The 27307-nt window shown below is 37.1% G+C and overlaps 4 protein-coding genes across 4 annotated transcripts in view; 3 read left to right on the top strand and 1 right to left on the bottom strand.

Moving 5' to 3' along the window:
• The first annotated feature begins 35 nt into the window (after window positions 1–35).
• On the top strand, window positions 36–3935 carry tbl2 (transducin beta like 2). The gene is made up of 7 exons (XM_081355248.1): window positions 36–523; window positions 686–801; window positions 1296–1480; window positions 1604–1755; window positions 1863–1989; window positions 2210–2362; window positions 3378–3935. Exons 1-7 carry the CDS (start codon window positions 391–393, stop codon window positions 3835–3837), a joined length of 1326 nt encoding a protein of 441 aa, XP_081211374.1. The 5' UTR covers window positions 36–390; the 3' UTR covers window positions 3838–3935.
• Window positions 3936–4719: 784 nt separating this feature from the next.
• Window positions 4720–8376, top strand: bcl7ba (BAF chromatin remodeling complex subunit BCL7B a). The gene is made up of 6 exons (XM_081355247.1): window positions 4720–4906; window positions 5500–5575; window positions 5747–5849; window positions 5969–6139; window positions 6534–6613; window positions 6788–8376. The coding sequence occupies exons 1-6, from the start codon at window positions 4815–4817 to the stop codon at window positions 6878–6880; spliced, it is 615 nt and encodes a 204-aa protein (XP_081211373.1). The 5' UTR covers window positions 4720–4814; the 3' UTR covers window positions 6881–8376.
• A 252-nt stretch (window positions 8377–8628) lies between these two features.
• On the top strand, window positions 8629–25247 carry col26a1 (collagen, type XXVI, alpha 1). The gene is made up of 14 exons (XM_081353739.1): window positions 8629–8936; window positions 10443–10565; window positions 10669–10772; window positions 20492–20553; window positions 20640–20769; window positions 20940–21047; window positions 21140–21265; window positions 22401–22484; window positions 22581–22624; window positions 22835–22897; window positions 23013–23048; window positions 23238–23282; window positions 23373–23448; window positions 23734–25247. The coding sequence occupies exons 1-14, from the start codon at window positions 8794–8796 to the stop codon at window positions 23850–23852; spliced, it is 1263 nt and encodes a 420-aa protein (XP_081209865.1). The 5' UTR covers window positions 8629–8793; the 3' UTR covers window positions 23853–25247.
• Window positions 25248–25321: 74 nt separating this feature from the next.
• myl10 (myosin, light chain 10, regulatory) overlaps window positions 25322–27307 on the bottom strand; it is a 2551-nt gene continuing 565 nt past the window's right edge. The window contains exons 2-7 of the mRNA XM_081353545.1: window positions 27198–27284; window positions 27033–27108; window positions 26443–26547; window positions 25797–25875; window positions 25666–25714; window positions 25322–25532 (exon numbers count right to left, since the gene is read on the bottom strand). Of these exons, the coding sequence (XP_081209671.1) occupies window positions 25428–25532; window positions 25666–25714; window positions 25797–25875; window positions 26443–26547; window positions 27033–27108; window positions 27198–27284 (501 nt within the window). The 3' untranslated portion in view covers window positions 25322–25427. The remainder of the gene's footprint in view (window positions 25533–25665; window positions 25715–25796; window positions 25876–26442; window positions 26548–27032; window positions 27109–27197; window positions 27285–27307) is intronic.

Genomic DNA, 27307 nt, shown 5'->3' with positions numbered 1-27307 from the left:
TAGCATTATCATTGAGACTCCAAACCGTTAAGGGCGCTAACAGCTCGAACTTTTCATTCGCTCACCAACGAAAGAGAGAGTCTCGCGGCTGCGCAGTGGCGAACTGTGAAGAGATATTTAGCACTTGATTACGTGCGTGTAGTGTAATTCATTCTGAGATAACAGACCCATTTTGAGGTTTAATTTCATACACGCAATTTATATAATACGTTTTGCAATTTTCAAAACAAATACAGAAGTTTTATCCATTAGGATAGTCAATGAAGAGGCATTGGAGTGAAGTGGAACTAAGTGCGACTCAAGTTACAGAGAAGAGAGAGAAACAGATCTGCTTCTATACAGCCAGCTTGCCTGTGTCAGGGGTGATAACGTGGCACAAACCTCGCCAAGATGGAGTTTGCAGCGATCTTTGCACTGTCAGTACTGATAGGTGCACTGGTTTTGTTAGTGGTCGTGGCTGTTGGTAGACAGAAAGGTGAATTATCTGAGCAAAACGAACAGAAGAAAGACACCGATGCACCGGGTAAGTGTGTCTGTGTGTCCCTCTTCTATATTGCCAGCAGCAACTTTAGTTTTGAAGTTGATTTTTGTCACTAACATAACGATGTTGTAAGTTCATTTCAAAGACATAGTTTAGGTTGGAGAGTAGTTTATTTTGATGCTATGTAACTGGATAATGTTACAGTGGAGGAAAATGCAACGAAGGCTCCTTCCAAAAAGCAGAAGCAGCAACAGCGCCCCCGCAAGGAGAGACAGCAGCAGCACACATTCTCACACCAGCTACTGGCTTCCTCTCTCAAGGTATTTCGTGATCAAATCTAAAAAAGATAGTAAATACATGACGTAATTTGCTGGTATGTCAAGGGCAACCAGTAGAAGACCAGGATGGAAAAGAAATGAATGGTTTTATTCAGGAAGGATGCATCAAATTAAAAATGACAGTAAAGACATATCATATTACAAGACATTTAGTTTTTTTTAAGTTTCTACCCATCAAAGAATTCCAAAAAAAATGTATGACTAAAATATTAAGCAGCACATATGGTTTCAGCATTGATAATAATACAGAAATGTTTCTTGAGCATCAAATCATCATATTAGAATGATTCCGGAAGGATCATGTGACACTGAAGACTGGAGTAATGATGCTGAAAATTCAACTTTGTCATCATAGGAATAAATTACATTTCAAAATATAAATTCTAATGATATTATATTGTGTTTAAATCTCAAGATTGCGAACTGTCTCCTGTATATTGATCTGTATTTCTGTGCATTTCATTCCCCCCTTCTAGAGTCACAGTGGCAATGTGACGTGCCTGGATTTTAGTAGCAATGCCAAATACCTTGCATCTTCCTCAGATGACCGTACCATCAGGATTTGGAGCACTAAAGACTTCCTTGACCGAGATCACAAGTGCTTGCGGGCCAACGTCGAGTTTGACCACGCCACACTCGTCCGCTTCAGCCCAGACTGTCGGTACGTTTGGCCTCATTAACACCCAATTTATGTAATTAACACATTTTGTCATGTTAAATCTACAAGTTTTCTATTACTCTTTTAAACAGTTATTAATGCTGACTGGTTGTTTTTTGTCCCTAGAGCATTCATCACTTGGCTGTCTAATGGAGAGACCATTCGAATCTATAAGATGATTAAAAAAGATGATGGGACATTCAATTTCAAAGCTGCTCCGGGGGATTTCCCTCAGAAACACAAGGGGATCATTATCAACATCGGAATCGCAGAGACAGGTCAGTGGACTCCATTAATTAAATCCATCTGAACTTTATTAAATGTCATATACACGCTAAGCACGCTTGCATAAGACTTAATTACTAATTTTAGATTCTGTTTTCAGGCAAATTTATAATGTCTGCCTCTGTTGACACCACCATTGTGATCTGGGATCTGAAAGGAGAGGTTTTAGCTACTATCAACACTAATCAGATGACCAACTCGCATGCTGCCGTTTCACCGTGTGGACGGTTAGTTCAAGAAGCAATACGAGCAGCTCCTTATGTACAAGTGTTTTTGGGTCAAATATATTTTTTATGTATATAAATGTGTTATGTAATAATGAAACCCTCTTTGCAACATCTGCATCACATTCATACTGAAATGTGCTGTGTCAATGGTATTAAAGAAGTGTAATGCAGATGAAATAGATTTAAACCTCTATTTTTTATATATATTTCTTCTCATAAGGTTTGTTGCTTCCTGTGGCTTTACCCCCGATGTGAAGGTGTGGGAGGTTTGCTTTGCTAAATCAGGGGAGTTCAAAGAGGTCACCCGTGCATTTGACCTTAAGGGACACTCAGCTGGAGTTTACTCCTTTGATTTCTCCAATGACTCTCGAAGGCAAGATCATCTTTCTCTCACTCACTCACTCACACACACGCTCTCGCTCTTTCTCTCTCTCTCTCTCTCTCTCTCTCTCTCTCTCTCTCTCTCTCTCTCTCTCTCTCTCTCTCTCTCTCTCTCTCTCTCTCTCTTTCGATCTCTCTTTGTGTGTGTGCATGTATGTAAAAATATATATATATATATAATGTATGTATATATGTGTGTGTGTGTGTGTGTGTGTGTGTGTGTGTGTGTGTGTGTGTGTAAAAATCATTATATCAGTGTTTAGTACTATTCATATACTATTATTATTATTCATATTTTTAATTTTCAGTTTTTATTTTAATTTTAGTTTGTTTTAGTAATTGTATGTACATACTTTTGTCACTTTTATTAGTTAATTTTATTTTATTGAGCTTTAATTTTATTACATTTTTTAGCTTAAAGTCCCCTGGTAGTCTTCTGTAGGTTATCCCTTAAAACTCATCTTTGATCACCAAAATGACATATTTAAACGTTTTCTCCTGTGAAATGTTTTTATTCATGCCTTAAAATAGCTTGAATGTAACTCTACACCCTTGCTTCATTTAGTATACATGGATCTATGAATATGCAAATTAGTCCCCGCCTCCACTCACTCTCACCAGCTCAGAGATCCACTCGATCAGCTTTACTGTAGTAAATGCTGCACAATGGGAAGTGGAAATACTGGTTTAATTCAGCCATATATGTTTGAACCAGAAACTGATTCAGAAGAAATCGATATATCAGAATGGTAATGTGTTTTATGTATTGCTTTCTAAAACTACGGACGCATAACAGTCATTAATATGATTAGACTAAACTTGACTACGTTATCATACAGCTAATAATGTGTTGCTAATATTACACAAACTATGTTCCTGTTCACATCTCAGAGTCAGACGGCTGCCTTCTAACAATCAGTATACTTTCATTGAGTTTATAATTCTCACGGTCAAATTTAAGTATAAATCGATAGCTACTAGTAATAACAGTTCACTACCTTTTACAGAATGGTGACTGTGTCCAAAGACGGCACATGGAAGCTGTGGGACACTGATGTGGAGTATAAGAAAAAGCAGGACCCATATTTGCTCCGGACCGTGCCATGTCAGGTGTCAGAGGGGAGCCGTGTTGCCCTGTCACCCGACGGTCGTGTAGTAGCCATATCAAACGGTTGTGATATAGCCTTATACAGTGCTACCACTGGTGAACTAGAGGAGGAGTTTCACGGTGTTCACAGCGAACAAATAGCCGACCTTAAGTTTGACATCAACAGCCGTTTCCTAGTGAGCACTGGGGACCGTGCCATTCGCGTCTTTCACAATGTAACCGGGTACCGCGCTGCCATCCAGGACATGGAGACCATGCTGAAGAAAACTACAAATGATGGAGTGAGACAGAGACTCCAGCAGCAGATATCAGATGCTCAGAGCGCTCTGGAAACAGTGCTGAACGCAACAAAGAACTAAAGGCTGATTTGTTTTCACTGGGAAGCAAGTCTGTTTTCGGTTTCAGAAATAAGTGGCTTTAGCATGCTGATTTTATCGAATAAATCAAATGTTTTTAAGTGTTTGTAAATGACTTTTGTTCCATTTCCACTGCATTTTCTTCTGTCGTCTTTTTGAGGCTTTAAAAGTGACGTTTGCACTTTTCAGGGGAAATATACTGCCCTACAAAGGCAACAAGCTGTAATACTGAAATGAATATATTTTTGATTGATTTGATTATTTTCATCCTCCTTATTTCTCTAAATGAGCATAGCTAGCTGTCTGCCTGTCAAAGGGCAGATTATTATCTCATACCTCAAATTTGACTAAATGTAGTCACTGTTTTGCATTTGAACTTCATTATGTTTGACTTTATCATTTTGCCTACTTGCGATTCTCTGCATATTGAACAGGGATAGGAATATTTTAGAATCAAATAATTGTTATACAGCACCTTTTAAGGAACTTGTCAGCTGCAAAGTTTTGTAAGAATTAAATCATTAAAAGGTATATTTAAATAATTGTAAAGTAATGAATAGAAATAATAAACTGTTAACTTTTTATTAAATGTTATTAACTGTTAAGAATTGCAACACTAATTTTAATATCTTAATTCAGCTATAAAAAAAACAGCCCCCGAAGACTTTTATTTTGAAAGGTACTATAACCCTATTTAGAGTTAAATGAAAGCATTTAGGTTATAAACAAGTATAATCCTTAAAGGATGATTTGGCCATTCGGTCGTTGACTCACTGGATATGATTATAATGACTATAATAAAGTTAATAATAAAATGTTAAAAAATAAATAAAATAAAAACAGCAGCCACCTGTGCCCTATGTAAGTAGGTGGGACCTGTCAAGAAGCTCTGGAAAGTATGAGTTCTCGCGATGCGAGATTTGTGCAGCCAGACTGCGAGACCGACACGATTCCAGTAAGAGTACCGATAACATTCAGAAATGTCGGGTCGTTCGGTCCGCGCAGAGACCCGAAGTCGCGCTAAAGATGACATTAAGAAAGTGATGGCAGCCATCGAGAGAGTACGGAGATGGTGAGTATAACGGGCGACGTCAAGACACTTTGAAAGAGAAATGTTTTTCAAAAGAGAAACTTCAGTCGGAAAGGAGGAGGAGTTTGATAAGAGGATGCTGTTTGATTGACAAAAGAGACAGCCAATGTCAGCGCACTTGTCTTTATTTTCTCAAGAGACAAGTGGCAAAAAGAGGCGGGACTTAAGGTTTTTAAAAGCTTTCTTCATGTGATGAAAAAGTGTAGCATGTAGGGACTGTCAGTAACCTATAATAGCTAACTGATTTTATTGTTTGTTTTTTACTAGTTTATATAATCTATTATACATTTACTGTGCAAAAGAGTAATTCAAGCACACCCAGTAAGGCTTTAGCCCAACAAAACGAAGCACTTTTGTTATTGAAATAAATGGGGATATTTGATAGGGGTCATCTCATTAACAAATGGACCTTGTAATCCCATGTCCCAAAAAAACAGCTCTTAGATGAGCCAAAACTTTCTCCATCTGGAAACTTGATAAGTGTTTTTTTCTGCATGGTTGCGTTTTTAACATGGAAACTTGTGCTTTTCAAGTCATGTATATAGGAAACCTGTTACACAATTGCTCCATTTCAGGGAGAAGAAATGGGTCACAGTTGGTGATACATCATTAAGAATATTTAAATGGGTTCCTGTGGTGGACACAAAGGAGGTACGACACATCTGAGATGTTCTTTTCTCTTGGTTTTAATTGTACCTTCATGTCATCTGGATAAGCTAAATGCATGTAAAAAAATATGTTGTTTCCATTTCATACATGTAGATGAAAATATAATCTGAAACTCTGCAGTATTTACTGTATCTGTTACCCGATGTCTTTTAGAAGGACAAGAGCAAAGTGTCTGTGGGTGGAGAAATGCAACGGAAGAATTTTCCCACGGAGGAGGCGTCTGATAACGCCTGTTCTGTACTATTAGATTTTCAAGGTGAACAGATGCAAGTTTTAATCGCACAAAAATTACAATTCTGTCATTGTTTGCTCACCCTCATGTTGTTCCTTCATGTCAAATTCAAATCTTCTCTTGGTTGCCTCCTGCCTTCTCAGATGACAACAGCAACCAGAGTTCTCTCGACTCCTACCAGCATAAAATAGCTGCAGACAGCAGCAATAACTCCAGTCTACCGCCCAGTGAGCCGGTCAGTCCTGCACCTCAGAGTCTAGACTATCATACAGATGACCCACTGCCGCCCACCCTCGGCCAGGAAATCATGGAAGGTGAGACTCATAGCTTGCATTTTTCATTAAGTTTAATGTTGACCTCAGAGCTGAGAGACTCATTATATTATATTATTCTACTTTGTAATTTACAATTTCATATTATTTTTCAATATTTAAATGTTAGTTTAATGTTAATCTCTGAGAGATTCATTACTCATATTATATTATTAATAAATAAATGACTCATTTTCAAAGGTATATTCAGTGTTTCATTAACCCTGAAGCTTTTATAAACCTTATTTAGATTGCACTGTAAGTTGTTTTCCCTCTTTGTGTCATGCTGATTTGTTCTGAACAAATGTGTTGCGCTCTTATCTTCTAAAAATACAAAGTTCACTGAGATCTTTGAGTCAGTTGACCCACTTTCAACATGTTAACTTTTTATTTCTAGAACCGCTGCTGCAGTCAAGTGAGATTGCAGATGAGCCGCCAACACTGATCAAAGAAGATCTCCTTCCCCTCACTGCTCAGGTACAAAACTAGCCAGAGGTTGATAATAAAGCATGAATGCAAGGACAGTTCTTCTGCCTTGGGTTGTGGGCCTTGCTTGCCTTCAAATTCAATCTTTTTTTACATTTTTTAATTTGGTTTTATTCTCAACGCAACCACTTTCTGTGTCAGCTAGTGATTGTTCCTTTTTTCCAGGTGCAGGAGGATGAGGACAGTTGTGGAGCCCCACCACTTAAAAGAATTTGTACCGAGCAGGTCTCGGTCATCCAGGCAGCCCCTCTGAGCTAACACACACACACAGGCACACACACACTGTACACTGGGCATTGATAATCAGCCAGACTGATCACTGACCTTCCTAGAACTGCTGCAAAAGACACAATACGGACCAGACATCGAGAAAGCACTATATTTATTATCGCATGGAATAGCTTTGCAACATTTAAGATTTACAAATCTTGGCCTTCCCTTTTTAACTCTTGTTCCCAGAAAACACCGAATAGGTTTCAATTCTGGTCATGTTGTAAAGATCTCGCAGTAGAATTCGGACGTGACATAAATTAAGCATTATTTCATAGGTTTATAAGCCAAAATCAAAAGAAGCCAGACTATTAACTGGACATTCCTGTTTACCGGGAGAGCAGTTCTCTCACTTTAAAGCCCTTCTTGTTGAAATTGCTGTTACAGTTATAATAGTTTTATGTTGTAGTCAGTGGAATGTGATGCTTGATAAAAAAGAAAGCCATAAAATAATCTCATGTTGACTGAAGGCTTAGCCATTATTGAAGAAAATGTATTTCAAAACAAAGACAAATAGTGAGTTATATAACAAGGGTACTTGAAATATAATTGAATACATCACGCTTTATGCACAAATAATCTCATTAGACCACACCATTCTCTTTTAATAAATACAATGACTTAACATGCAGAAGGTCTTCAATCAAATTCTGTGAGTTTACATGCAGATTGAAATGAATGTTTAAGCTATGATTCAAAAGATGTGAATGATATCTAGATTTTCTGTTTGTAGATTCTGGTCTCAGGGTATTTAGTGCCTCCAATTGTTAAAGAAGCACCCTTCCAGCTCTCGTTTTTTTCATTAATTGAACATTTACTAATTTGTCTCAATGTAACACATACATTGAAAGAAGTTATTTAGTATGTTGGTCTTATTCATAAAATTTTATAGGAATGGTTTTTGTCTAGTGGGCACATTGAGGTTGATGAAGCAGCCATATTGTTATTTGAAGCAAATATTATTAAAATATTAGACATTCATTTCAAGAAACTTAATTTTTGTCATTATTCTTTTAAATCAATAACAATATACACTACTGTTCAAAAGTTTGGGATCTATACGATTTATACGATTATATATATATCACGCTTTCCACAAAAGTATTAAGAAAAAATTCTACAAAAAAAAAAATTCTTGAGCATCAAATCATCATATTAGAATGATTTCTGAAAGATCATGTGACACTGAAGACTGGAGTAATGATGCTGAAAATTCAGCTTTGCCATCACTGGAATTAATTACATTTTAAAATACATGTAAATAGAAGTTATTTTGAATTGAAATAATGTTTACTGTATTTTCAGCCTTGGTGAGCATACGAAACTTCTTCAAAAACATTACAAAAGTCTTTAAGAGAAAAGAACCAAACTTTAGTGTAGGAGATTCAAGATCTGTGGTATTAAAAAGTGGTTGACCAGCGGGTGGCGCTAAAGCCCCATTACACATTTTAAATCCGAACTATTAAATATTATTTTTGCCCATCAGTTTTATTATTATTATTATTATTTATTTATTTAAGTATCAGCATTGTATTTAATGATGAAATATCTTTCCATGTTATGTTTCTCCTCTAGTTGTTTTCTCTGTATTTATTTTGCCATTTACATTATACAGTACCTTAATTCATAACTAGACGGCGTTTTGGATGTCACAAACCCCTGCAGCATTTTTTGGCCACGCTAACTATGATGTAGGCTAGTAGATACTAGATAGTCAGCCAAATATGTTATGAGACACAGCCAGTGTTTTACTCCAGAAGAGCGGATAGCATTTTGACTGTCTCGTCTCTCCTCCGTCAGGTCTCTCAATAACTCACTCAGACGTTTAACACAACTTGTCTGAGCAGGACAACATCAGATAAAGCGCAGGGAATACGCAAAGAGTCGTTAGACGTCGGACCATGCGTGAGGGATTTTGGAAACTTCTTTGTATTTTCATGTTGTCGTTTCGTCCTTTTAAAGCCTCAGCAACTATTTATCAGGTTCCAGTGAGACTGCAGCGCACAGTGTCCGAACACAACACTGGAGCAAACACACTCAACAGGTAAACTCTGCGACTTCATGTGTGTAACATTAGAGAAAGAGATTTACTAACCAGCTGGAGCATCACTGGGTTATCAGACTGATTGATTTAAAGCCTTAGTATATTGCAGGATGATGGATTAAGGTCAATGAACTCGAGTTATAACAGTCAAGCTTTAATAAACTTAGATTAGTCGAGCATTTCTATTATTATCTAATCGAACAATATTTTACTTTTTAGAAATATTATTCACAACTGTTTATGTGGCCTACAACTTTTCTGGATATATATGTAATGTGTAGGCTACATATAAATACATTTTTGAAGCTAAATAACCTACACTGAAGAAAAAAAAAACTGGTGTAGGATTTATTTATGACAGTTTTCACTCAGAAAATGCTAGTATTTCACAAATAATTACAATGAAACATTGAATTAAACATGACATTTAGAAAAAGTAGTAGTAGTTTTTAGTAGAAAGTAGAAAAGTAGTTTTAAGTAGAAAGAATGAAATAGTAATTTCTTGTAAAACGTACTTCAATAATTGTTTTATTTACGACTTTGAAAAATCATTTTACAGTGTACATCTATCTATCTATCTATCTATCTATCTATCTATCTATCTATCTATCTATCTATCATCTGTCTATCTATTTGTTCTGTCATTCTGTTTGTTGTTCTATCTATCTATCTATCTATCTATCTATCTATCTATCTATCTATCTATCTATCTATCTATCTATCTATCTATCTATCTATCTATCTATCTATCTATCCTAAATACATCTGTGAAGACTCATGTGGACCCCTGATTGAATTCCCAGTAAAAGCACAAAACAAACCAAAGCCAAAAGTATTTATCTTAAAAATTAATAGTTCTTTTTCCCAACAGATGTGGCAAAATAATTTGTGGTTTGACATGCGGTTGAGGTTGAGCTCTTTAGTCTAGACGTGTAGAGCTTCATGTGCGTCTGTGGTCCGGTCACGACTCATCACAATCTGTCCTGTGAAACAAAGAAGAACAATGACATGAAAGACAAAACGGTCACAATCCTGGGATATTTTGAATCACCTGAGACATATCAGAAAGGAAGTTTTCCAGGTTTTTTTTTTAGTGCTTTTCAAGACCCTTCGGGTGTTAAATGAATGTCGGGAGAGAATAAATCATTCAGTCTCCCGTGGTAAAGGAAAAAAGATATGCTTGTGCCACTGAGAGGGTCTCTCTGAGGACCCTCAGTCCACTGTGCTGTATTTCATTTCGCTTTTGAAGTGAAGGAGCTTCATGAAGAAACATTATGGCACTAAAACTACTGAAGTCACATGCTTGTTTGTTTTGCAATGCCATGAGTTTTGTGAAAAGGAATTTTTGGAAGACTTTTATCACTCTCTACCTAATGCTCTAAATTTCCATGATTTCAATGGCATTCATTTCTCCATGATTTTTTTTCTATTACATTTGACATTGCTGGATACTGATTGGTCTGGTCTTTGTCATTATTATTGTTTATTCATCATGGAACGAATAAGGAACCGGTGCCAGTACACAGTACAGAAGACAGTTTCATGTCAGACACAAAATGGGACAGAGACTGTTGTGCAGCGACTGTTTCAGAGTTGCCGATGGCCTGGACCATGTGCGAACCTCATCAGGTACAGAGAAAAGAAATGATCTCATGGTATAAACTGGATTATACTCTACTGTTTACTCTCACATTCACTAACGATGATGCTTTGCTTTTCTGTATTTTCCCAGCTACAGAACTCTGGTGAGACCTGTGTACAGAGTGACCTACAGGAAAATCACTTCTCTGGAATGGCGATGCTGTCCGGGATTCCATGGGGAAGACTGCAGAGAGGGTGAGGGAGATCATTTCTCACCAATCTCAAGTTCACTGAAGTATTACTGAAGCATTTGAATGTCTGTGTGAGAAAAGAATTGTTAGCTGTTGGATAACATTTATTAGGTGTGCCAAGAAAATCATAACATTATCACAGTGAATTTGTGGTTGGACCCTTTTGATTTGTGTAAGCAAGCAACCACATTGAAACCACCCAGAAACCACCCAAGCATCGAGCAAGAGTTTTGCACGGGCAAACACCACTTACACTTGGCTTGGTGTGTCTTAGTGGGTGGTTCTTTTTCAAATTTTAGTCTCTTAGCAACAAGGACAGATCCTTTACATTCAGTTTGAGGGTGTGAATGTGAGTGACAACAGCTGGTCTGACTGTGGGAATCAATCATCTGGTAGAAAAAGGGAAAGTGTCAATAATATTTCCACTGAATGTATTTCCCCTCTCTCTATATGAGCACCACACACTTCAGTGCAAAACATTCTTATACTGGCATATATTAACTTGGAGAAAATCCATTTTGGATTGGCCATGTCACAAAGTATGCTCAGATTTGCCATGACACAAAAATCTGCAATCAAAAGTCAATATGTCTCAATATAAATATATTTCTTATATTCTTCCAAGATCTGATGTGATTCTATTTGTATTTATCCTAAGGAATTTTAGGAGGAGTATCTGAGACAGGTTCTTTGGAAGTCTACTGCCAATGCATCCTTTTCTTAACATTTTGTGGGTATAAACACAAAGATCTGTATGTATTTTACCTGAGCCCCTTTCACACAGAGATTCCGGAAAATACATGGATTATGTTGATTTTGGTTCATTCACACTGCCAGTGATTTTCCGGAATCTCTGAGTGCGTTCACACACATCCCGTAAAGATCCCATAAAGACACGTGACATCAGGATGTGGTAACTCCTGTCAGATGTCAGTTCTACTGATAACTCCTCTTCGTCATTTCTACACAAAGACGAGTCCATACTCCCCAGTAGTGCGACTGGGTTTGCGAGTGGCTCGTTCCCCATATGCTGTAGCATAGGTTGTAGAAATGGCACGTGCGTCATCACTACGACACACCCCTTATGGCATTGGTCCAAGCTTTTGTTCACACAGGGCGGATTCCGGGACTGATCCCGATAATGTCACTAGGTCCCCATCCCGGCATCGATCCCGGCATCAATCCCGGTACGTGTTTGCGTTCACGCAGAAGGCACTCTAGCAATTTTACGGAAATTTCTCGGGATCAACGCACTGTGTGAAAGGGACTCTGGTAACCCTGTCTAATGTCAATGTCATGTCATATTGGTACAGTTACTTACACACTTTACTCCTAGAGTGATAATCATAATCAAAACCAGCACAGCTCTGGGTCTTTGCATATATTGGTAAATACATTTTAATTAAACTAAAATAAATAGCTGGAAGAAAATATTTTGAATTAAGGAAATGAGTCAATGCTTTTGATTCATTTTAATTTGTTTGACACAACACAGTTAGATGTGGTAGAGGTCACAATAGTCCAAATAATTTTGATCCAATAAGAATAATTGACCCATGACACACATTCCCATGTTTTTCTGGATGCTGGTTTAATGAACCTCCTCCCCCCCACAGCAGACACACTGGCCCGTCTGCGGTGTCTCTTTTCAGATCATCCCCTTTGAGATGTGGATGATTTAGTTTGGGTCAAATCCAAGGGCGCCACGATCTCTGACATGTGAATAAATCAGAAATCTTCATTCCCCATCCCTCTCTCCTTTCTCCTTCCTCCTCCCTTTTATCCCTCTCCATTGGGCTCATAGCTTCAGCCTGAGGCTGTCAATCCCCTGGGTCTCAGGCCCCACTGTGTTTGGTTTATTTAAGAACATATTTTTGGACTTTGGATTGTGACTCGTAGTCAAACAGCTCAAGTTAGGTCAAAGTCAGTCGTGTGAAATCCCAATATTTCCATTTATTGTGTGTAATGAGGCCTAAAGAAGAATGCCGTGTCTGATTTCAGTCATTAAAAACCTTTTTTACATTTCCGGGTTTGGAACGTTTTAAACTAAAGCAGGGTGAACTTGTACATGGGTCGATGACCATTGCAAATATAGCCATTATAATTATTTTATTGCATTCCCATTTGCTCCAACAGCAGCTGTATTAGAAACCCCATATTTTAATCCAAGGGTAAAATTACACTTAGTATAATTTTATAATGTACTCTTCTTAAAGAAAAGTGTGTGGAAAGGGTGCTTTATCTATTACGAGGCTCTAAATGGGCGATTCACACATGACACATGAATCAAATGCAATGGGAAATTATGGGAAATGTGGAATGGGAAAATAATGCAAGGAATGGACCCAAGCGCACAGCCATCTTTAGAATTTTGTTTTTGAACTTTCGTTTTCGCGATAGCTCTGTATATTTCTATTGCATTGCTGTCGAAGAGTAATTAGCTGGTGAAGAAGTGGATTTACTTATTGTAGAGTTAACTAAAGTTATCATGAAGCGAATGTCAATAAATGTCTGTAGACCGGGAAGATTTTAAAACCAGCCGTCCATTGCAGTGGAATGCAAATGAAAAACGTGGAATGCATTGAAAATGTAAAGATGCGGGCAGTGGAATGGAAAGAAATTCAAGTTTTCTGAACGCAGTGTCATGTGAAAGACACAAGACATGAATGGTCAAACACATCCATCTAGGGCATGTTTCATGATGTACATTTCATGTCCATGTATTTATTCATTCGGTGAACCATTTACTAGCAAGCTGTTGCCATCAGGCAGTAATCAGACCTTGGTTGTAGGAACAAGCCAAATGTACGAGTGAACAATCCAGCTAAATATATAAACAGAAATGCGATAAGAAACTTAAACTGATTCATTCTCCCCTGGAATTGTGCTTTAGATGTTTATTCATATCACTTTGACAGTTATTGAGAATTGTGTGACTATATGTGGTTATGTTGAACCACATTAGTGATGTTTAGTCATTCAGGAATGTACAGTGTCGAAAATTCATGTGCCTTGTATTAAAAGATACCAGTGTGATGAAGTTGTTTGTTCATTAATGCATCCCAGACAAAGAAATATTTCCCATCCATCAGATTAGTCAGCAAAATGCTGGACTTTTTGTTGCTGTCCCTCCCTCGTTTTGTTCTTTTATGGATTCTTTGTATATTGAGGCCAGTTCTTCTCTTGATCTCATTCAATTTCTATATAAGTATGTCAAAGACTTGGATATTCTGATCAGTTGTGTTTAACTATGTGAAAAGTATAGCTTCATGTCTGATTAAGAATGAGTAGACGTCAAGGAATGCAAGAGTGCAAAGCTGTTGAGGTGTGGGAGGATGGTTGCAGCTGGGATCGACAGCTGTAAGAGATCCTTTGTCCCATAACGGTATTCCAATTGTCACTAGAGAGGAACTCCCAGAGATAGCATGCAACACATCAAAAATCTACTGTTATGTTTTTGTATTTGATGTAAAAAATGTAATTGATATCTCCTAATTCAGAGGTTTTTGAGCTTTTTGTGATGTACACTAACAATCAAAAGTTTCATGATCTCTAAATCAGCATGTTAGAACGATTTCTGAAGGATCACGTGTCACTTAATACTGAGTAATGATGCTGAAAATTCAGCTTTATCATCAGGGAAATATATTAAAATAGAAAACAGCTTTTAAAAATGTTATTAATATTTCACAGTATTACTGTTTTAATCAAATAAATCCCTTTTTGATCAAATAAGAGCCTTGGTGAGCATTAAAAACTTTGAAACATAAAAGACTTTTGAATGGTAGTGTAGAAATACAACATGTTTCCAAAAACTAACTTCTAAAAACAAATCAAATTATTATCTGGGAAATTTTTACTTTGATTTGCATAATACGGCTTTAGACATTGTACTGTATGTTTTTCTACCCACTGTTAGAGTAAAGATAGATTACCTGAGGATCAATAAATATGTTTAGTCTTAATTTAATCTTAATTTAACATAGAACTTCAACAGCTCAAAAAAATACATTTAGCAAAATGCTTGCTTGTCTCCTTAAATGTCCTGCGTACCTCTCAACTGTTTTTACCATTTGGTGCAGCTCAACTTTTTTACTTATTTAGTCTAACTTTTATGCATGCTGCACATAACAGTGGTTTGGGGGGACGGAGTTAGTTAGATCCCTAAATGACAGTCTAAACAAAAAGTTGGAGTGTTTTTATAGTACATTTACTAAACAGTTAATTTAATATAAGTATAATTCATGTTATCAACAGTACTACATAATATTATGGCTCCCTGAGGGTTCCTAGATTCCAGTTTGAAAACCACCAAACCCTGATTGTTAGACTAAAGGCATTAGTCATTCATGGGAACAATTCCCATCAGCAGAATTACTTGGGTACTCGATCTTCCCATAATGCCCTGGTCAGGGTCTTATCTGTATCTATGTAGTTTACTCCAGCTGTCTTTCTTACTACCCCCATACCAGGTTTCCAGAAGGCCTGGCAGAGTTTCAAATCTATCACCTGCTTTAGAAATTCCTTTATTGAGATTGTGATCAGTACCCCTAGCTGTGGGAAAATGGGATGTCTGTGGTATGGTATCTCATGATTGATGAGGACGCGTGTGCTCCAGCCCCCTCAGCTGCCTGTGGCGGGTGAGGTCATCTCATTTCTGTGGTGGAGCACAGATGGACAAGCCAATGCGTTCTACCTGTTCATTAGGGTAACTTGTAAAGACTGTGAACCATAGACTGTAAAAAAGCTGTGAACCCAAAACTCCATCTCATAAATGCATGGTGAATATAATCAGTGTGCAAATTATACAGTGACCAACGCCAACAGACACATTCATGACCAATGGCAACAGGACACGTTCTTTGGGTTTTTCAGTACCCTTGTCAGCATCTGTTGCTGTTAGCTGGCGCTTGTTTTCGCTGACTGAACATGTCAGCGTTTGGCGGGTAGTGCAGTGCCTGAGAAGTGACATACTGTAATCTGGTGATTGTCTGCATTAATCAGCGTCTGTGTGGGTACAGTGAGAATTAAGCATTAAGCAACTCAAAATGTCTTTTGGTGCCTGCAGTGTCTCTATTTAGCCAAACAGTATTCTACAACTTAATTATTCCAAACTTTTGACTTATAGTGTATATTTATATGAAAGTATATTATAGATTAATATAAGTGATGTATATGTATGTAATGTACTATGTTGCATCTTTGTAGCTCTGTGATCTGATTTACTTGTGATTGAACTTTTTGTGGTTACTTTTGAAAATGTTTAAGAAATATTTATTGAATATTAAGTTTTAGTGATGATTTATTGTTTAGTAAGCCCATCTTTATTGTCTTCGTTTTGACTTTCTTTTGGGGTTTGAGACTTAAATGGGGGTGGGAACCTCCAAAACCCCCTGTAATTTCCACCATGAACAGTGTTGGATAAGTTACTCTAAAAAAGTAATTAATTACTAGCTAATTACATTAACAGTGAAATTAGATCACTGTACGAATTACTCTCTCCAAAAAGTGTTGCATTACTCATTACCTATTACTTTCTAAATCCCATATCAACCTCGACCAGTTGAACAATACAAGGATGAAACTGCTCTTTTAATAAATACTAAATTCTTATAAAATTGCATAAATTCTTTTTGAAATGATAATTCTCTCTATTTAAAGGGAGAAGGTAGCCTGGGTTTCCCCATGCTGCCTTGAGCGCAGCGCGATTTTATTCACGCTGCTAGGCAGCCTGGACACCATGGACCAGATTTTCCCCTCAAAAAGGGAACCAATCACAGAACGGGGAGGGAGCAGCAAGACGATGACGACGTCTATGCGACACACCGAAGCAGTTTGTTTATATCTATGGATCCAACATGGCAGCAGACGCGAAGTTACCTTTCGATGCAGCCTTAGATAGTGTTCTAAGTAGTTCAGAACGCAAGTTTATTTAGTCTTCTTCCTCGTCGAATTTCTGTCGCTCTACATACGTCATCTGGTATAATTGAAACGATTGGCGCATTTGATAGACATTCGTAGCGCCCAATAAATGGCTCTGGGCATTCGTAAACCACGCCTCAAATACGAGAAAATGAACATGTGGTTCCCAGACCACGTCTCAATGAGAAAGAGGTCTGACGTTAGCCAGGCTAGGGAGAAGGTTATATTTAAAACACACATTTTAACATTAGACATTACATTTTGATGCTAAATACACTATTGTTTTATATAGAATTGTTTTATAGTCTACAGTGTTTAAAGCAATTACATCAGAAGTAACTAATTAAATTACAGAAAAATTAAGAGTAATCTCTTACTTTACTTTTTCAAAGGAAAAGTAAATGAATTAGTAATGCATTGCACCCAAAACTGACCATGAATATAAATGTCTAAATAATCACAAAGTAGGGCTAAACCAAAATGATTAAAATGATTATTTTGCTGGAAATTATTACTCTTATTAAATTACTCTTATTCAACTTTTCAGACCAAGAAACACATCTGATCCAGTTGGAGTGTCCAAGTACCACATGGTCACCAACATGGGCTATGCATAATAGTCTAAAACAATATTACAAATAGATCAGAAACATGAACATTACAATTTTAACAATTGCAAGACAGCACAGCTGCAAGGTGTTGTGGTTGCAGCTGGAATCAACAGCTGTAAGAGATCCTTTGTCTCTCAACATTATTCCAATTGTCACTAGAGAGCAACTCCCGTCTCCCAGTGATATTATGAATTAAATGAAATGTCAAATGTAAATGTAGTTATTTATGTAGGTGCTTCACAAACCAAATAAGCAAAAGCAGACCCCTGCAATTACGTGTCAGTGCATTTTAAACTGAATTGAATTTAGATTTGTTTAGTCTGCTTGTATACTATACGCTTTTAGGGGGATACAATTTCCAGCGAATGAATCCCAAAGAGGAATAGCAAGCAATTACCGGCCTTCCTCCAATGCATGTGCCTAAAGTATTTGTTTGAGGGCAGATACAGAGACTAAAGCTCATTACTAACAAGTCTGCTTGTATTTAGCATGGAAAAAAAGTTAATGACGCACAATCTAGTTCTGGCAATACAGCTTATTAAAATTCTGTATAAAACAAATTCATTGCGTCGCATTTTACCAATAAACCACTTTATACACTGCATTCACCCTGGAGGACATGCAGGAGTATCTTGTGTCTTCATAATCTCTGAAAACCCCATCAGTCTCTGCCAGAATGCTGTTAATGGGTGTGGAGTCTTAATGTGGTCAGCTTGCATGTGTGATTTGTGTATTTGTTCTTCTTCTTGAGTCGCACTCTGGTTGGGTACATCAATACATCACTGATGTCTGCGCTGGCACGTGTTTGCGTAACTTTATTAACCATGTCAGTTTTAATAAAATCGTTGTGCTAGTTCCAAAAAAATGTAGGCCCGATTAAGCCTTCCCTCGCATCTGCAGAAAGCATAACGGTCCAGTGTCTGCAGATCCCATTGTGCTGCTCTTCTTTACAGCTGATCCGTTGGGTGTTTTTCCAGAATACCCCAACGTTCATTTGTCCACTGATCGGTCCGGTATCCAGCAGAGCCCTGCGTTACGGCCAAGGCACAAAGAGAACAGGCATGTCAGAGACAGCTGAACATTACATTCTACGTTTTCATAGTCTGCCAAACTTCATAGAGTGCCATGGAGTCCCTACAAAGTAAATATTACAGAACTAGTGTTTTATATTTAATCTTTTAGCATAACTGATATAGAGTGAATGGCATTCTTTGGGTTTCCCAGCATGGGTGTTTCCTCAGATAGGAGGCATGCAGTTAGCATTGCACTTTAATGCAGTCCTTATGGCCTTCCACCTCGACTTTCGTCAACTTTCCTGCACCGTTGGATGTGTATATTGTGGTGAGGAGTGACAAATTTGTTCCTTTGTGCTTCATGGAATGAGCTAATGTCCCTTCATGAGGTTTGGCATCCAAACTGTTTCTTTGATGACACTGTGACATGCTTGTGGCCTTTGTCAAGTCAATTGAGAGCAGATGATAAAGCTTGTAGTGTTCTAAAGCTTCCAATGTCTCATTGGAAGAAAATAGAAGTAATGATGTTATGATAATTTAGTTTTTTGTTGCCAAGTGCTGCGTACTAACTAAAATTAGCAAAACCATTTGGTCTATTAGCCACCCACATTTTCCAGTAGTTTAGATGTTTTTAAAGTAGTGGAAGTCTGGTTTATTTTAGTGGTCCATTTGAATGTACACAAATGAGTCTCAAAATGAGTCCTGGTCTGCATTTTTGGTATTTTATGTCTTTTAATCCAAATTTAATCTTCAATTCCTTACTATGTTTCAACCAGTCAAAAATGAAGGTGGTTAGTTTCTTTGTTTTTAGCTGTATTTAGGTCCTGATGGATGAAATCAAGGCCTGTTCTACAATTTTTCTCATTCAGTTTCACAGAGAAACAAACACTGGGCTTGGTAAGAATTTTTTACGTTTTTGAAAGAAGTCTTTTATGCTTTATTTGGTCAAAATACAGTAAAAACCGTAACATTGTAATGCAACTGTTTTTTTATTTTAATATATTTTAAAATATTATACCTGTAATGGTAAAGCTGAATTTTCAGAATCATTACTCCAGTCTTCAGTGTCACATGATCCTTCAGAAAACATTCTAATATGCTGATTTGGTGCTCTACAAACATTTATTTATTATTATCAATATAACTTTATAAAATCATGAAAAAAATAATGTCACTTTTGACCAATTTAATGTGCCCATGCTGAATAAAAGTATTTTGTTTTTAAAACTTTTTTGCTTACCTCAAACCTCAAATAATATGTAAAAAATGGGTTGCAAACAGCAATTCGTGTTAACATTAAAGTAGCTTCCCCAGCTTAGCATAATCAGTTTTTGTGTCTTAAATATTGTTACATTTTGTTCTAAAGTTTAATTTCTAAGCTCATTATCTGTGTATTGCATTTCACATATAAAATTTCAGCACTAAGAGATCAGCTGCCATTCATCATTGTCTCATTTCATGCCAAATGATTCCCAAGACTCTGCTGTCTTGGAGGATTGCTCTTCCTCCACAGAAAGGTCCAGCACCTTGCGGTTGTCTTCAGCTCCTGACCCGCTCTGTGCTGTAAGGAGTGTCTCTCTTAGAGAAAGGTGAATTTTGGGGAAACCCAGAGTGAGATATTTCCCTTCACTAGGTTTCCATGCATATGGAAAACCACGGCTGGCCAGTGTCTGGTTTTCCTGTTTCTTATCCTACCCTAGGGAGGGATGTCAACCAAAGATGTGATTGAACTCATTTAGTGTCTCTCTAACAAGTTCTCGTTGTTCACAAAACAACACTGAGCATACAACTGATATGTTGGTTTCACACTGAGGTTTTGGGATTGATTTCATTTTTGGACTACAAGTCTCTGGAAGGATCCTTGGAATTTTTAAGGACAGTATGAATGAATGTGTCTCTGTTACGCTCATGGTGAGAGCATCACACTAACCTCATTCAGATCAGTTCTGTTTACCACTTTGACTAGTATGCAATTATAATATTGCAAAATGGAGCAATCTTTAGATTGAATGATCATAGATTTGACTTATGACTCAACAGATGGCTGAGAGATTTATAGCATTTGCTTAATCCATTCACTCTGTGCTATATCATTTTTGATGGTGAAAAATCTCCCTTTCTCTGCTGTCATAACACGTTACCTTAACTTTTTTTTTTTTTTGCATTCATCCCTTTAGAGTGCATGAACTGTACTGGTTATGCTGACGTCAAAGAGCGCTTGAGTGTCATCGAAGCTCAGGTAAAATAGAAATGTAGGTAATCTCTTGTGTTAACCAGTCACATTTAAGTTAAGATGGTAAGAGTGTGGTTTTTCTTTTTTAACAGATAATGTTACTGAGAGATGCAGAGGCACCCCCTCTCCCTCTTTCCAGCCAATCACCTGAGAGAACAGCTGATAATGAGGTGGACAGGGCACACCCCTCACCAATAACACCCAACGCCATTGGCCGACCAGGTAAGAAAAAATGATGTATATGTTTTACCATATTGTTCTTTAGGATGTGTAATTTCATATGTTTTATTTTATTTTCTTATTTATTTTATATATAAATATATAAAATACATACATATTTATAAATATAAGTTTTAAATCTTTTTGTTTTATATTTTATATTGTCTTCCCAGGACCAAAAGGACAACCAGGACCTGTTGGGCTCCCAGGTCCGCCTGGTCCTCCTGGACCTTTAGGAAAGATAGGCTTTTCTGGAAAACCTGGTCCTATGGGACCTAGAGGTAAGAACTAGCTCTTTAGCTTGACTGGGAAAATTAAAGCAAATATTTTCACTTAGCTTCACAGCTCCCCTGGTTACGTTTGATCTCTATAGGACCTCAAGGGCTGCGAGGTCCTCCAGGAGAAAGAGGCCTTCCTGGTCCGCCGGGGCCTGCTGCACCCTCTCCCTTCTCCATTAGGGGAGACGTTTTCACTCTAATGGCTAAACAACATGGCGAATGTGAGTACAACAGTCCACATTAAACATGCGGTTCACTGTCTAAATTTTGACATTTATGACTTTAAAGGGATAGTTCACCCAAAAATGAAAATTCTGTCAGTAATTACTCACCCTCATGTCGTTCCAAACCTGTAAGACTTTCGTTCATCTTCCGAACACAAATGAATATCTTTTAATGAAATCTGAGAGCTTTCTGTCCTTCCATAGACAGCAATGCAACTACCAATTTGACGCTTCAAAATGTTCATAAAGAGATTGTAAAACTAATCCATATGAATTGAGCAGTTTATTCCAAATCTTCTGAAGAGACTCGATCGCTTAATGTGATGAACAGATTTAATTTACGCTGATCAGCGAACATAAACCTTAAGTTCAACCTAACCTGCTTGACGTGCGAGAACAAACCTCACTGGTTCTTGTGGACGCTCAAACGTGCTGCGTAACATACGAGAATGGTTTTCACACGTCAAGCGAATATGCTTAAGCTTCCGTTTACCACAACTGATGTGTGAGTTGATGAATCTTTATAAATAAAATGAATAAAAGAATAAATTAATAAATTCTGAATAAAAGCCTAAATTAAATCTGTTCATCAAATAAAGTGATCGTGTCTCTTCAGGAGATCTCTTTACAATCTCTTTATGAACTTTTTGAAGCGTCAAAGTGGTAGTTGCGTAGCTGTCAATGGAGGGACAGAAAGCTCTCAGATTTCATTAAAAAGATCTTCATTTGTGTTCCGAAGATGACCGAAAGACTTACGGATTTGGAACGACATGAGGGTGAGTAATTAATGACAGAATTTTCACTATTATTAATCAGGGTTAAAGAAAATAAGGAATTGAATACGTAAATGATTTGTAACAGCAGCAACCTTTCAAATGTTATTCTCAAAATGACCATAAGATGGCAGCATTTGAGTAGTATCAGCTTTAAACCTCTCAGAGCTCTGGCTCACTTTAAGAGTCTGGTTGGCTTCTGTCTGTCAACAGTTAATCAGAGTCATTTGTTAGCTGTCTGTGAAGTACGGATAACCCAAAACAGAACCTGAGCAGCAAATCCTACTGAACAGAACAGCGGTACAGCTGCACAAATCACATTTTCTGCAAGTGAAGTTACATTACATTACATGTTTCAGATGCGGATGGTGACTTTGCTGCCTATCGTGACCTTCAGACTTTCCTTGGACCCCCAGGGCCCTCCGGCCCTCCTGGTCCACCAGGTATGCCAGAACATCAGAGCATACATAACAGTTTCACCTGGTATCACCCACCTATTTCATCACACATTTAATCTTCTATCCATATGTGTTGAACAGGGCCTGCCGGACCACCTGGACACCCAGGTACCCCGGGGAAAAATGTAAGGCATTTTTATCATTATGGAATGTATTTAGAATATATTTTAGGATAAATAGAAAGAGTTAATGATATATTTAGTGTTCTTGCAGATTATACATGAAATGTGCTCTAAAATAGTATGCATTTACAGTTTGAATGAGGAAATAAATAAATGAACAATACATATGGATGTATAAGGCACAGTGTACTTATTATTTCACATTCATCATAGGCTGACATAAGCTTTTCAGGCACACCAGGTGACAGGGGACCTAAAGGAGATCCAGGAGAAAGAGTAAGTCATCAATTAAGACAGAAATTACATCTTAATCTTATACATTTTGCATTTTAGATAAAAATGTAATGTTTTTTATTTGGGCTAATTAGATTGTATCACTCTATTTCCAAAGGGTCCACTTGGAATAACAGGAAAGCAAGGGCAGCCTGTGAGCACACATTCTGGATTGCATTTATATTTATAACAATTATTTATTTTTTGTTTTATTATCCTTTTTAATCAATTCATAAATCAATGAATTTATTTTTCAATGCATTTCATTTTTATAATTAAGATAATTAAATTTAATTAAAAAAATATTATATATACATGTATATCAAATTCATTTTGTGAGCAGGGTGTTCCAGGTCCTAAAGGTGAGCCGGGAGAGACTCCAGGAGAGGTAAGGATGATGCACACAAAAAATGAGATAGTTTTGTATGTTTAGTTATGATGATTTATTGTCACATGCTAAAGCTCAGCCTTCTTGCAGGTGCAGCAGTTGAGGGAAGCGCTGAAGATTTTGGCAGAGAGGGTTCTCATTCTAGAACACATGATCGGCATTCATGGTGAGAATTATGGATTAATATTAATATAATATAACTAGACTCAGTTGGATTCCAGAGCGCCATTAGTATCCCATGGCATACGCTGTCAGCTGCCAGAGAGGTTAGCATCTGCAGCAATTATTTAATAATGACTTTAAGGTTGCATGAGGATGAATTGCTTTTAAGTATAAAATTGACATCAGAGGACCATAAATATATAGCCAATTATTTATTTTTAGACACATGCATGGTTACGCAACTTCTTTCCCTTTATTTTTGTTTCTTTCGTTTCATCACTCTGCCCAGATACTCTGTTGGACTCTGGTTCTGGAATAGATCTCCTGGCAGACTTCATGCTAACAGGCAGTGCTAAAAGTGTTGGTGACACCAGACCCTCCTCTCCTCTTACTTCGGACAGAGAGTAGCCGGACTCTGTTGGGTATGAAGAGTGAATAGCAAACACTTGTGACCACAAAACCTTTATCTCCTGTCTGTTGTTTTGAAGGACAGATCACTCAATGTATGTGTTGATGAGTATAATGAAAGTGGCACTGATCTTTTCTATTTTATTTACTTTATGTATTTTATGTTTAATGGTAATCATCTGTCTGAAAACCATTTTCACTGACATTCACAATCCATTCATCTTCTGTAATGTGATGTATTTCAAGGGCGGGCCTTTATTTTATCCATCAGGAATTGATTGGATGTTGAAAAGTGGGCATTACTTACAGAATAGAGCCTGAATGTGAGTTTGCTAAAATGATGACTAATTAGCTATTTTGCTATTGGTTAGAAGTATCCAAGTGATGTCAGCAGAAAAAAAGGTTATTTTATAGTAAGAGCAAGTTATTAGATCTTGATTAAAGATGATAAAAAGTAAGACTGAATAACATGCACCAATTAATCATTCACAATAAGAACAGAAACACGCATTAAGAACGTAACTGGAATCAATTTTCAGTGACTTTAAGTGTGTATTTACTGTAGTTTTTTTCCTTTTATGATAGTAAAAGTGAGGATTTTGGACTGGCAGGATATCTGGGGTAATTTACATGATTATACAAACAAAAAATAGCATTCTTTACACTATTCATTTCTTAATGAGCATGAATGATGATTTTATCAAGCTGAAAAATTTGTATTGTCATTTAAAAAAAAGTATAGTCTTAAAGACTTTCCAGAAAACTAAAAAGGCACAATTTTTCTTGTCTTTTTCTTTTTGTTTTCTGATCAATGATCTAAGATGACCTCATGCACATAAGTATATATAGCACTCTTAGCAGGGGCTTTGTTTGAAAACACTTCAAGTCTCAAAGCTCACAGCAACCGTAAAAAAATACACTAGAATAGAACTTTAAAACCAAATTTAGCCCTTTGCCTGTATAGAAAGGGCAACGTCTACCACAATAAATTGTGTTTACACCTCTGCTCACCTGTTCTTATTCATAAAGCCTATCATTGACTCGCTGAAAACCCAAAATGGCAGAACGCACCCAGGTCTGCTATAAATAGGGTTGTAGTGAATAGCCAGAGAGACACAAAAGGCCCTGTTGACCTTGTTCGCAGAGGACCGTTCAACACTCCATTGTGGCTTTAAGCTTATTGTTGCGCTTGAGCTTTTGTAATCCCCTCAGGAGGGAACAAAATCTTTCTGAATCTTGGGCTTTTTCTTGTTGTTGAGTTAAGAAAGAAACCATGTCTGAAGTGTTTGTCCAAAAAGTTTCCCACAGTAAAACTTTACGTTATTGAGAGCCAAAATCTGATTGTTTGTATTTTTATTTTTGACTTTTTAAATAAATTTTTTATGGGAAACAGCATTTTTTTATTTACTTATTTATGGATGGATGGATGGATGGTATTTTAGCAAGTTTAAACCCTCCAACAACAACAGTTTTTTTTATCTCTTTATTGACAAAAGGCACAGATACAGAGCTTAAGAGGAAGACAACACACAAAGGGACATGAACAAACATGGAGAAACATCGGAAATGTAATTTTTACTCCTGTTCCTTATCCTCTCCGTGGGTGATGACGTAGCACAGGTTTTTGTAGTCCAGGTTGCCAGCCACATCCAAGGGGAAGTTTGTGAACATCTGGTTTACCTAGGTACATTTTGTAAAAATGTTCTTGATTAAAATGCATTTTTTATATATTTTAATATTAAATATAAAATTCATCATCAGCATCTCAGACAAATTGTGCCTTTGCATTTCAGAAGACAGAAAAGTATATTACCTCAGCCTCAGTAAATTTGTCAGCCTGGGACATAAGGTGATATTTGATCCTGTGAGGAGAAACAAAAGAAATATATTAAATGCTGTGCATTTCAAGGAGACTTTGGACTTTAAAGTCAGTGATTTACTTACTCTTCTCCTTTAAGGATTCCTGTGCCCTCTGGGTCGAAGATCTTAAAGGCATTGAGAATAGTCTCCTCGGGGTCTGTACCTGTCAGTCGCAGAAAGGTGACAGATTATAGATTATTCTGTAACTATAATGAATCAGATATACTCTTATACATGTCAAAAGCTTAAAGGGATAGTTCACCCAATAATGAAAATTCTGTCATCATTTACTCGCCCTCAATTTGTTCCAAACATGTATGAATTTATTTCTTCAGCTGAACACAAAAGCAGATATTTTGAAGAATGTCAGTAACCCGACAGTTGACTTCCATAGTATTTTTTTTCTCTATCATATTTTTATCAACTGTTTGGTTACCCATATTCTTCAAACAGAATACTTTTGTGTTCAGCAGAAGAAAGACATTCATACAGGTTTGGAACAACATGAGGGTGAGTAAATGATGACAGAATTTTCATTACTGGGTGAACTATCCCTTTAATTAACAAAGATATGAGTAATTTTTGGAGGAAGTTGCATTCAAAATCTATGCTTCTGATGCTAAACTATACAATATCAGTATGCAGCATGCCTGATGTCTGCTGGGTTCTGCTGCTATTTACACCTCATTAGCATGATTATCATTTCAATTCGGATAAATTTGATTCTTGCCTTTGAGCTTCTCTCCAAACATGGTGAGGAAGACGGTGAAGTTAATGGGGCCGGAGGCTTCCTTTAGCATCTCATCAAGCTCATCGTTGCCAACATTGAGACGTCCTGCCAAACACGCACATACAGAGATATACATTAATACAGAGTGCCACTTCCTCTGATAGTTCGAATGTAGTGGGAGTAGACCATACATATTTAATGCAATAAAATACGAATGAGACTAGATTACAGGGCCAGGGAAAATTATAATTAGCCTAGGTATATTTTGCTTTTTAGAAGTTTTAGAATTTTGAGGGGAAAAAATAACTAAATGTACTTGAATTGTTGTGCTGACATTATGATTTGTAATGAAATCAATTATTAAATTAGAAAGATGTCACTGCTGTATATGAATTTATCAATGGTTTCATAGAATGGTTTTGCATCTACAGTGCTATAATCACATTTAGGCTTCACAGCATTCAGTAGGGGGCTAAAGAGGAGCCTCTGTAACCCTTAGAACAATACCCTTGTTGGATCAATAGGATAAACACCTTTAAGTATCTCCAGTATTTACACTATATACATGCATTTAGTGAGGCTTCACACACCCAGAGCAGCAAATGTGTCCCTCAGGTCGTTTTTGTCAATAAAGCCATCTCTGTTCTGGTCCATGATGGTGAAGGCCTAGAGAAGCATTCAGATTTACAGAGGTAAGTACCAAAAAATATGCTAAAATAAAATGTTTAAGTAAGTGAATCCTCGAAATGACCCACCTCTTTAAACTCCTGTATCTGTGACTGCTCAAACATGCTAAACACATTGGAGCTGGCAGCTTCCTTCTTCTTGGCCTTCTTTGGTGCCTGGGATTGAGAGCAAAAACAAT

The sequence above is a fragment of the Scardinius erythrophthalmus genome, assembly GCF_964197995.2.
Source record: "Scardinius erythrophthalmus genome assembly, chromosome: 23".
NCBI classification, from domain to species: domain Eukaryota; kingdom Metazoa; phylum Chordata; class Actinopteri; order Cypriniformes; family Leuciscidae; genus Scardinius; species Scardinius erythrophthalmus.
This window is presented reverse-complemented; position numbering and strand designations above follow the sequence as displayed.